This window comes from Pelmatolapia mariae, linkage group LG10_11, assembly GCF_036321145.2.
Source record: "Pelmatolapia mariae isolate MD_Pm_ZW linkage group LG10_11, Pm_UMD_F_2, whole genome shotgun sequence".
NCBI classification, from domain to species: domain Eukaryota; kingdom Metazoa; phylum Chordata; class Actinopteri; order Cichliformes; family Cichlidae; genus Pelmatolapia; species Pelmatolapia mariae.
This window is the reverse complement of record NC_086236.1, coordinates 48,272,917-48,285,510: the sequence shown is the minus strand read 5'-3', so window position 1 is coordinate 48,285,510 and position 12,594 is coordinate 48,272,917. Positions and strand designations below refer to the sequence as shown.

Below are 12,594 nucleotides of genomic sequence, written 5' to 3'. Positions count from 1 at the left end.
AGGGCGGAGTTTTGGACCCAGATTACTCCGCAAGGCTCCTGACTACGGTAGCTGTAATGCTCCGACAATCCATCAAGCGGTCCGGCTTCGTAGCTTACCAAAGTCATACTAAAACATTTTTTGACAGATTTCTGAGTGCCATGTACCACATTAAATCGGTTTGAGGTCAGTAAGGACAACCAGAATTCATACATAACATGCACCGGATTATAAGGCGCACTGTCAATTTTTGTGAAAATTAAAGGATTTTAAGTGCGCCTTTTAGTGCAGAAAATACGATAGATGTTTGTGTGGTATACTATACTATTATACACCACATTCTATAAGCAGAAAAACATCGTCTTATAGTTAGGTCCATATATATATATTTGGACACGGACACGTTTTGTTTTTCTACCTGTTTACAGAAACATATTTATAGTTTTATAATGACCTTAACAGAAGTTATATAAGTGGACATAATGTGTAGACTCTGAGCTTTCATTTGAGGTTGTCTTCATTTAAATTTGAGGAAGGGTTTAGAAGTTTCAGCCACCCTTTTTTTAAAAGGACCACAAGTAATTGGCCATGAAATGGCTTTGACTCAAAGGCAAGTGTGGGCAATTCCTTCATTATGTCATTACCAATTAAACAGATAAAAGGAGTTGATTTGAGGTGTGGTGCTTGCATTTTGGAAGATTCTGCTGTGAACAGACAACATGTGGTTGAAACAAGGATCACTTGTTTCACCTGCTTTCCATGCAGGTGAAACAAGTGATCCTTACGCTGCAGAAACAGAATAAAACCACCATTATCCATGGTGAAGAGAGCCCTTCACAACAGCCAACCAGGTGAACAACACTTTCCAGGAGGTAGGGATATCAATATCCAGGTCTATAATAAAGAGAAGACTGCATGAAAGTAAATACAGAGGGTTCATTGCAAGATGCAAGCCACTCATAAGCCTAAAGAATAGAAAGGGTATACTGGACTTTGCTAAAAAAAAATATCTAAAAAAGGCAGCACAGGTCTGGACAAACATTCTTTGGACAGATGAAACCAAGAACAACCTCTTCCAGAATGAAAAGGAGGAAACCCAGCAACTGGTGATGTCCATGAGTTCAAGACTTCAGGCTGTCATTGCTGGCAAAGGGTTTTCAAACAAGTATTAGAAATGATTGATTTTACTAATGATTTTTACCAGTGAAAGATTTTATTTTCAGTTCTTTGTCCAGTTACTTTTGAGCCCCTAAAAAGAATGGATTGTGTTAAAGTTGCCTCTGCACGAAGACTGTAGGTGCTACCATTACTTTTTTCTCAGTTTAATTTTAATGTGAATTTTGACACAAGAACATAACTTTATAACAAAGAACAGATGTGATGCTTGGAAGAGCCAGCTGTAGGACTCAGGATGACTGAGGATAAGGGCTGAACAGATGGAGTAAAGGGCAGGCGATGGTGGAAGCATGGTTAGTTGGATGGACAAGAAGCAGCGAGCCATAGCAGAAGCAGTGTTAAGTAGGGGTGAAGGTTTGTCTTTAAGGGTTAGGGTTAAATATGCAAACTATTGCATCCCATATCTTTTTCTTAACACCTTCTCTTGACCTTGACGTAAAATGTCATAAGGCCCCCAGGAAAGAAGAGGAATTTATGAAACCATAACCATTTGTAAACACTTACATTAGGCTTTATAAATATGCAGCAATGGCAGATGCGGCTCATTAGACTTGTACAATGTGGAGAAAGTTTTGGACCATTCCTCCTACAAAAAACTGTTTTAGTTTATCCATATTTCTAGGATGTCTTCAATGAACAGCTCTTTCCTCATCATGCCACAACATCTCACTTGTTAAGGTCAGCACTCTGACTTGGCCATCCCAAAACATGAATTTTCATTCTCTTTCATCCATTCTGTTGTTTATTTACTAGTGTGATTTGGGTCAGTGTCTTCTTGTATCACCCAGGCTCTCCTAAACTTCAGGTCATGAACTGTTGCCCTGAATTGTGCTTTTAAAAGTTCAAGTTCAATTTTGAATTAATCAGTCCCTCCATCAGGCCCCGAGGCCAAACATAGCTATGTGGATTTTTGCCAGAAAGTTCCAATTTTGTCTCATCTGTCCATGAAATATTTGTCCCACAAGCAAACCGGAAATGTGCTGCTTTATTTATTTATTGTTGGACAGCCTTTGTGACCTTCCATTAACACCATTCCTAGTCAGTGTTTTTCATTGACACACAACACAAAGATTTAGCAAGGTGTAAAGCTTTCTGCGGGTGTTCTGCTGTCAGTCATGCATCTTTTTTTCTGCCTCTTAAAGATTAGTGTTGCGGTATTGGTGTGATATTTACAGATTGTCCATTTACTCAGTTTGTAGACAGCTTGTTTCAGTGCCAGCTGATGCATACCTTTGCATATGCTTTTGTAACTTTTCCACCTTTGTCCACCCTTAAAAAGCTTCTGTTAAGGTCATTTTAGTGTAATTAAGGAGTCATTTACAGAAGCTTGTCTTTTTAAAAAGAGCACACTTGGTGAGTAGTAATAATCAGTAAGTATCAGCAGCATAATACACAAAAACTATCTAAGTGGGACTGTGTTGTCAAGTTGCATTAACAGGACAAGTCTTTTTTGATTGAACAGTCAAAAGTAGAGCAGCTTGTCTAATTAATTATGAGATTGTTTGACAGTGTAACAGTACATCTCGCTGACAGCAGGCAAACTTAATGGCTTTCTAGTGTCTGCAGTGTTGCACTTTCACTTTCAAAAATAAACACACGACATCCACAGTCTAAATAAAGATCTGTTGGAAGAGGAAAACAAAACTGGGTGTATTTTCCCTAGTGAAGACTATGATTTAATACACATGGTTATATAACTAAGTTTTTGTGCACAGAAGTGGAAATGAAGGACAAATCTGGGCGTATTGATTGTCTAGGTATTGTTACATTTATGGGCACTGCATGTGTCATGTCTTCACTGTGACTATCCTCTGTGATATAACATGGGTTTGCACTTTAGTAGGTGCTATTCATAGCTTTGCAAGAGGTAACAACCTCATGTTGTACATTGGACAGTTATGTAGGGAGAGACTGAGTGAGGTGAGAGAACAGACAAAAAAGATAAGAATGAGTTTTTGGGTGAGTGTGTAGTGAGTTGTCTTGCTGCCTCTGCTGCCCTTATGTACTTTCTCATTAAGGGACTGTAACCCTGCACAGTTCAGTGTCGTATTCAAACAGTTTGCTCTGATGTGCAGATTGGTAATAACAAAATGTTAATTGAATTAAGCTTGCATATAGGCAATCAATCTGCTCTGTAGCTGAATCAGAGCCTGAAGTTACAGATATTTATGGGTATAGTCTAATTTTTTTCCAGCTATAGAAACATTTTTGGTTCACATGAACTTAAAGATGTTCTTGTGAATGTAATAATGTAATTGTGGTAATGTGCGTGAATTGCTTTTTGTTTCTCTTTGTTTAATAAAATGTATCGTGAACACAGGGCCCCTCAAAAAGACAAACATCTAATATATAGATCATTATAACATATAGAATATATTAACTGATACAATTTGTATTAAACTGATTAAAGATTTTTGGCAGTTAAAGTGGCAAATCCATCCTTAATTAGGTTCTCTTATATTATTATCATTATTTTTTATGTTCATGGCTTAGTAGGTTAACAATTTATATAGGCTGACAAGTTCCCAGAATGCACTGGGCATATCCAAAGCTCTGCAAAGATACAAGTTACCAAGTAACCCAAGAAAACTAAGAAATCATAGTTCAGATGCAATCTTCTCCACTTTTCTTGAATACACAGGGCTTATTGAGGTGGTGGTTTGTACCCTCTCAGAAGCTGCGCTTGCTCATCTAGATAGAGAGGAGCATGCTGGAAGGAAGGTCGGCCACGTTGTGCTACAAGCTCTGTTGGAACTGCTTCACAACGTCCTTAAGCAAACATCAGTTGTTGTCCGCTCTGCCCTGCAGGTATGAACACTCACACACCTGATGAACACAAACTTTACAGCTGACTGATGTCCCTTTGTGATTTCATCATGGTCCTCAAAGATGCACAGAGAGCAAACAAGAACTGCCATGTCTGAAAGATCACCGCTAGTGATGAGAGCTGGTTCTCCACCTACAACCCAGCAGTTTTCAGTTAAAGAGTCAGACTGGAAGAGATCCAGTGTGCACACTGCAGAGGTGAAAGTACAAGAGGAAATAACAGGAGTTTAACTGAAATAGCAGCCAAACTAGAAACTGTGTGAGCATACCAGAGAAGGAGATCATGAAAGGGAGATCATTCAAATATAAATCAAGTGTGTTCTTTGATATTTTTATGGGCCCATTGCCCTAAAAGAAACTTAAAGAAAACTAAATATTAAGGAATCCAGGCATAATTTCAGTATCACACACTTTCAAAACGCTCAACGCTCCTTGCAAAGACATCCTTAAAGAGCCACAAACCTTAATTTAAAAAATAATACTGATTCTCCACTTTTTACCAACTTCATCTTTGGTGAGTGCGGATTCACCGACAGAATCACAAAGTGTACTTCCTCAAAATGTTGCCCTTGTATCACGTCCCTGAAGGCATGTGTCTGTGTGTGTTTATGAGTGTGTGTGCCCCTTGAAGTATACAGTGAAAGCTAGCAGGTTTAAGCAACTGCAATATTGAAGTTGTGGACTCAGGAGAAAGGGTATGAAGTCCTGAATCCCTGGGACACACACACACACACACATACACATACAAGCATACACAGAGGGGCCTGTCTGGCTATGTCCCTGCGGCCTCATTATCACCGCTGGCTTTGTCCTTAGCTTGCCTCACTACATACACATCCACGCGCACACACTCACACTCTCGGATTGGCACACACACATCAGCCCCCATCTCCCCATAGTGTGTACCCCAGCCCAGCACATACATATTAATGCCCGGACAGGGGGTGGGGGGACTAAAGTGAAGGCAGGGTAAAAGACTGGGTGAAAGAGAGGACAGAAAAAAAGAGAAGGATGGATGGAGAGATAGGAGAGACTGAGATGGAAAAGGCAACAAGCAGAATCTGCAGCGGAAATCAATTCTGCGAGAAATGCAAAGCTCATTAAAAAGAAAACTTCAGCCCAAACCAAATTCATTTGGGTAATAAGGTCTGATAAGGAGAAAGGACGTGACTAGACCGCTTTTCTCAAAATATTACTCAGTTGGTCAAGAGGGAGCATGTCAGAGATTATATACAGTACACTACAGAAGGAAAAAATAGGACAAGCGTAGCAGAGACTTTGGGAAAGAGACAAAATATGTGCTGTTATTAATCACATTAGCCCATCACTAATTGGCCTGAAGTTCCACTACAGGCAGGAAGTGAAGTAAAATAAGCCAAAGTAAGTCACAGAGGTGCTAATAATGAGGAGCAAAAGAGAATGAGATGCAAAAATAACTTTGTGACAAAAAAATGTTCAGCTTATGTTATCCTGAGAACTTAAAGGAGGTTTAGAATAACATAGTATGTAGAAAAAAAACAATTCCCTGTCTTCATCTATCAGGGTGTCTTTCTGTGTATGTCTCAGTTTGTCAGAATAAGTCTTGGCAGGTCCCTGGATCCATCGTTATTGACTGTCAAATCTCTATAAATGATTTAATGTGTGTGTATGTGTGTGTGTGTGTGTGTGTGTGTGTGTGTGTGTGTCTTTGCACGTGTGTATAGAGCCAGAGGCTATCTTGTCCAGTAGCAGAGACGGAGGCAGCAGAGAAGCTGCTCCTAGCCAACAGACCCCTGAGCCAACTCAGCACACACCTCATTCACATGGTGAGACCAACACTCACAGATCCTGTGCATGTCTGCGCATGTAAATGTGTTGTATGCATATATATTTTTTATGGTTGTTTCTGTTTGCATGTTTATATACATGTAAATATATGCTGGATACAGTGGCAAATATTGTGTTCCTGTACATAACACGTGTGTGTGTATGTTTTTTAAATGCACTATGTTGTGCAGAGCTGATGCTCAGGTGGATAGGGCACATATCACCTGGGCTAAAATGCCCTCAGCAGCTCCCTGCTTGTATCCAGGCCAACCAGCCCTGGGTTGCAGTGTTAACACATGTCCATTTCTATTATGCTACCTGAATTAGATAAAAGTGCCAGTAACCAAAAAATTAGTCACATATACAGCTCAAAGTAGATTATTCTTTAGTTATACACTAGGTCTCCAAATAAATCAATTAAGATCAGCAAAATAATCAGCTGCATCTGCAGCTTGACTAAATATGTTAAAATCTAGAGAAATATCTCACTGCACCACACTGTATGTGTTTCTCTGTTATTGTAGGAGTTAACTGGACAGTCGAAAATGCGTGCATGTCCATGCATGACGAATGCATCGCCATTAATGGACCATCTAATTCCTTCAATTAGAAAAGCTGTGTGCTCCGTGAATATTGTGTGTCTATTTAAAACTGATGATTGTCTACGTTTACTGAAGTAATTAGTTTGCAGTTATTACAGTTATTAATCCCAGGCATGTGCAGTGTCTGCTGGTACTAACACAGAACCTGATGAAGTCTAAAAACAGGAAGATAAGCATTGCAACAGTGTTGGCCTTTTGTTATCTCTGCAGCCAGTCAAACGTCCATACCCACTGACACTAAACACAAATAAATATGTGATTAACGATATGGCGCCTTGCAATGAGATCGCACCAGCTGGGATGCTCATCAACATGTTGATGTTCTTGCCCCTGAGTATTTAGTAGTCATTAGTACAATATTATATGAGTACTCGGTACTTAGGCCAAAAAGAGAGGCTGCTATGAGGCAGCACACTTCTGGGAAGTCTACGCCAGAGAGACGAAAGAGGAGGAGACTGTGGGGGATTTTAAAAAAAAAAAGAAGTCTCCAAGGATGGAAACAGACACTACACTTGACACATCGAGTGTTGTGTGGAAAAGTAGGCTGACCGAGCAGCTGACACACCCCCAGCCTTTGCATATATCTATAGATAGATATATTGGAATCAAATGTAAAATTGAGAAGTAAGGGTATGAAATTCTCCTTGGACTCTGGCCACATTGTTATTAGTCTCATTGTGTATTCTCCCATTTAGTATCTTTTGGTTCTTGTTGTAATTTCACACTGACAATGACAGAGGATACAGACAGGATACTTTTATGTTTTGTTGACTGACAATTTTACTTGGATTCAAAAGGTACCTGGGTGCCATTATTGATTCTACAGATTTTAAGATCCAGTACACATAGTAAAAAACTTGATGCAGAACCTGAGTATCCAAAATAGAAACATGTTCTCTTGTACTTTAATCTCTGCATGTATTCACTGATTATGTGTCCATGCAGCTGTCTGCTGAGAACCAGGAAATCTGGGAGGAGTCTGTTCATTGTCTGTCACTGCTGGTCCAGCTTTACTGTGGAGAGGGTCCTGACTGCCTGTCGCCTTCCTGCTTACGAAGCTTCTCGCATGTGCTGCGCACTCGCATGCACACTGAGACCCCCCGAACACAACGTACAGCACTTAAAATTATTAAACGACTAGTAAGTAAACATCCACACAGACGGACAATCGGAAAAGCTTAACTGAACACACTGACATTTTCACATACACACGCTCATCAGAGCTCATGAACATTTTATTGGACGTATATTTTGTGTTCCATTTGTGTTGAACCTTGGTTCTATATTTGTAATTTGAGAGCCCTGCATATTTAACATATTGGAATTATAGACACATACATATATGTGTATAAATTATACAAACACAAGAGTCAGTTCTGCTGTGCTGCTGTTCTGAAAATAACGTGTACTTTCACCCAAACGAGACTGACAGAGAGAGCAAGGCAGAGAGGGAAAAAATGTTGGTTTTCTATCTGCCTGTCACTCTGTTCAAGTGTCTGTCCAATTTTGTCTCACAGTCAGAATGATTTGTACTACAGACCAAAGCTAGCCTGTAGTACAGTGTACTGCAGTAAAACACATTGAAATTTAGTAAGGCTAAGGCTCCCCAGACAAAACAGAAACATTATTTTAATCTGGTAGCAGTGGGAAGGACTGAGCAGCTGCAGCTGGCATTCAGGATTTAACAAGGTGACAGTTTCTTAACCCTGACAAACAATAGCAACATTTTATGTGTCTAACACAATTTAATATTAATAGGAACATGCTGTGAATTGAGTGAAAATGTTGGCCCACCTCCTGATTCATTTGAATTTAAAACCTTGTTGAAATGTTAACTAAACTGCCAGTAAAATATTGATCAGCTGCGTGTCTGACTAAGGCAGTTAGTTGTGCAATAGTTAGATATTTGGTAGACATCTTACAGGCTTTGCTAGCAAATGAGTTCACATTGAATGTTTTTGTGTTAAAAGATTTAAGCCCAGTGCCAGCCCTCGGTGGCCAAGTAGTTTACTGTTCATGTGACATAGCCGCAACCCGGGTTTGATTACTTTCTCAGTTCAACCTCACCTTTTTACCCATCAGCCATAAAAATCTCTGACAAGTTGGAATCTCAGTGACTTTGAACTCAAGGTCAGGGGTCAGAGGTCAAGTGTTCCGAAAATCTTGTGAATGTGAAACAACGTAGGAGTTTCAAATTGACACCTTAGGTGTATCTACTAGGAGGCTGAGGGGTATCACTGACTACCATCGTTATTTTTAAACCATGATGTCAGCATTTTTTGGACATTAATTGCGTTGTTCTAGTTGTCAAAACTTAACCATACTTAAGAATAAGTTATTTAAGTGTGTTGATATTGGATTTTTAATCAATCTGGTCTCTGAATGTAACCCACTGAATTTAATTTAATTTACTGAATACATATCTTTTTAGAGCTTAATGCTAAAAAAAGAGGCAGGGTTGGTGAGTCAGTCCAGCATAAATGCATTTTAGGAAATCAACATGAAGTTAGAAAAAATAGCTGATTGTTCAGCAGACCCCTATGAATTATGTAAAATGCATTTCTAATGTTTTGGCTTGGCCGCAGGGTCATGAGATTCTGCATGTGGGATACAAGGTCAGCTGTCACCCTGAGATCACATGATCTGACTGAAGGCTGTGCCTGGAAGCTACCTTGTATGTGTGTGTGTGTGTGTGTGTGTGTGAGAGAGAGAGAGAGAGAGGCAGTGTTTGCGTGTACGTGTGTATTTTTGATTCCTCTTACTAATTATTTCTAGCCACCTGAACCACCCACACACACAAACTGTCACACACGAGCTCTTAGACGTATCTCTTCCTCTTTCTGTCTGTCTGTCACACCACATTTGTCCTCATGTGAAAACTCCCTTATTACTCCCCGTGCTAGTCAACAAAGTAACATCTGTGTGTGTATTCTCTGTCCTGATCACCACCCTGAGCAACAAACACACATCACAGCAGTTACTTTCAGCTATGTAGCAAATGAGAATATGTAGCTAGTGGATGAGTCACCAAGCAGCATCCCGCACGGAGTGAGCAGCAGAACTCATTTATTTGCTTAGAAAAAGCCTCTGTGTGCATTTGGTCATTTCACTCATCACAACAGTTAATTTAAAAGATTTCATTTTTAAAGTTTGGCTCTCTCTCTGAGTGCTTGTTCTAGTTCTCCCTCTCTCTTGCTCGCTATCTCTCTCTCTCTCATTCTCTCTTTATAGAGTGCTTAACAAAATTATTAGACCACCTGTCACAAAAGAAGAAATCTGTGAAAAACTTGATTAAAAATTACTGAGTTAACTGAACTGGATCTGCATTTTTATACCTAATATTGAGCCGGCACATTGGACTTCTCTGAACAGTCAGAAATTAAAGCATGACATTAAACAACTAAAACAAATTTTTCTGTTCAGGTATCCAAGTAAATAATTGTTGTTTGGCATTTTAATCAAAATATAATAATATGGTTAATTTTTTTTTTCTAATTTGTAAAACTGTAAATTAAAAAAACAATTCATATTTTTAATATACATATAATTATATTTAAAAATTAGAAATGTCATTTTGATTAAAGAGTGTAGGCATACTGGTGGATTAACCATTACAAAAACATTAAAAAACATGATACTGGTAATTATCCTTACTGTTCATTTAGAGCAGCTGTAGCATAAACCTTACACTGGGAGGTGGTCTAATAAATTTGTTAAGCACTGTATGTATCATAGACAGTTAGTTCAAATGTATCAAAACTGATCCATCACCCACAACATGCTTTTATACAGAAGACTCACATTCTCTTTCAAACACACATTTACACCCTCAGACAAGTGTCTGCCCTTCAGAAAAAAGCTTTTTAATTATTTTTCATTGATTTCAGAGCTCTGATAATCTCTATCAAAGATCCTGCTAATAGCTTGGAAACTACAAGGGAGAGGAAATGAAGAATGTATCATGTTGGATTTACTACAATTTTCAACTTGTCTGTCTTTCATATTTGAGTAACAACTTGTAAAGACCTACAGAAAAACAAAATGCTAATTAGATTTAAAACAATACGTTTTTGAAAAAAATAGGCATTTATTATCTTTTTTAAAATAATATAATTTCTCAGTCTTTAGAGTTATTGGTCTTCCTCTGGCTTCTCAGTTTATCATGTTCAGTCCCTTCATGTATATGCAAAATAGTTTTAACAAACTCAGTTCACACAAAAACTCTTTTAATCAACTTAACTGTAATTTAACTTTTTTAGCAGCTATAACGTTCACTGATCTGATATTTGGATATTTGCATATGGATATGTGAGCCGTGGTTGACATTGTCCTGTTTTTTTACTTGCTGCTTGTTAACCTCACAAGTGTCCTGAAGCTTCGTCCTCTCTCACCTCCAGAAGCTGAAATGTCTCAGCACACAGTCTCAAAAATGTCAGAGCACATTATGTCCAATTATTGTAACCTTTTACGGTGCTCAAGCCAAAAACATGAACCTTTATTTATCTTTTAGTCCCTGTTTGTTTCCAGCTTGGTTAGACACCCATTAGAATTTCCTTGGAAGCTGATGATTTCATCATGACCTATTTTCAGTGGGAATACTTTGTGGGATTTCCTTTACCTGGAGGATTGATTTCATCGAGATAATTTCCCCTGTCATCAGTGACCAGTGATATTTGTGCCAGAGAATTACTAAGCAGAAGGGAAAAGTTTTGGTAGTTATGTTTCAAGCCTTACTTTTGACTCCAAGATAATTCTCGAGATTTTTTAGCTTAGAAGCTTTGCATTTTTAGACCTGAGTATTTAAAAGAACTGTAAAACAAAAAATCATTCCTCACTAGACTCTTACTCAAACGCACACACATACAGATCACAGCATTGTCTATATCTGTGCACGTCTCTCTTTCTTCCTCTGTCTGATCTCAGGTACGTTTTTCCTTGTTTGAACTGACTGTTGAGACAGCCGTGCTGTCTTTGTGAAAGGCCACACGTCTGCCTGTCCTCTGCTGTCTGCCTTGAACGCCTCTCAAATCACTTTAAGATCAGTATTATTGAGTTAGGGTTGGTTGGCGAGAGATGGAGACACATGGAGGATAAGGAGGTTTGGGGGGGGGGGGGCGTCTGGAAAGCAAGGATGAAGGTTTGGTAAGTAGGTATGTTTACGTGTACTTTCCATGCAGACATAAATAGCCCCTAACCATGATGGGAAATTCAAAACTATGTGTTTGTGAAAACATGAAGTGAAATTCACAGTTTCACTTTGAGCTTTTCACTGCAAACTTCCTCCAGATAAAAAATTCAGTCAATCCCCCCCACCTGCAAATGCCTCTCAGAAGAAAGAATTTGTTGGTATCCTTTTTGTTAATATGCAGAAAGACAACTTCCTGTTGAAGAAGTAACTGTACTGTGAGAAGTTATTGAATTTTTTTTTCTGTTTTTCAAAAGAGAAAAAGAGAAGAAACATAGAAACAGTTGACATTAGAGGGAGTTCCCTCCTGTCTCCATATTCCTGTCAGACTGTCCAGTTTCTAGCATCATGTGCCCCACCGCAGCCCCCTCTTTGTCTCCCCCTAACCCCGTTTCTTAGCAACGAGCATGCTGTGTCGCCACAGAGACACAGGTGATGATGTCACTGGAGATCAGAGGAAAACGCATCCAACAAATAGACAGACACAAATCTACTCAGACAGGCACATATGCACTCACACATTAAACATCTGAAGAGACATACACCGAGGCATTTTTTATTCTTACAATACCGTTTTTGTAACACGAACTTTTTCAGCAGTATGAAATCAGACCTTAACCTAGCTTTGTGTTAAAACGACAAGAACTATTCTGTGTGATCAGTGAACACACCCTCACACAAGCCTGGGGTCCAGGTGTTCCTGGGTGGGTGAGGAGCCTAGACATGGTGTGAAGAGACATGTCAGGACAGGAGTAAAAACAGAGGAAAGACAAAGAGCAGAGATAAATAATGTAGTCTGAGAATTCAGTGAGGGGAAAAAAGAGATATGCTTGTAAGCTGATGCTTTAACCCAGTTTAATGTACTGTAGCAGAATAATTAAATAGATTTATAGATCAGTAGAATTATGAGTAATATTAATACCAATAAGAAGAGTGGTCCTATGAAGAATGCAGCCACAGTTCTGTTTTAAATATGGCTTTAGACAAATCCTTCATCAAGTCACTTATTTGTTTCTGTGA

The 12,594-nt window shown here is 39.0% G+C and overlaps 1 protein-coding gene across 1 annotated transcript in view; it reads left to right on the top strand.

Moving 5' to 3' along the window:
- ulk4 (unc-51 like kinase 4) overlaps nucleotides 1–12,594 on the top strand; it is an 85,801-nt gene that overhangs the window by 62,603 nt on the left and 10,604 nt on the right. The window contains exons 31-33 of the mRNA XM_063486446.1: nucleotides 3,797–3,963; nucleotides 5,685–5,786; nucleotides 7,335–7,529. Of these exons, the coding sequence (XP_063342516.1) occupies nucleotides 3,797–3,963; nucleotides 5,685–5,786; nucleotides 7,335–7,529 (464 nt within the window). The remainder of the gene's footprint in view (nucleotides 1–3,796; nucleotides 3,964–5,684; nucleotides 5,787–7,334; nucleotides 7,530–12,594) is intronic.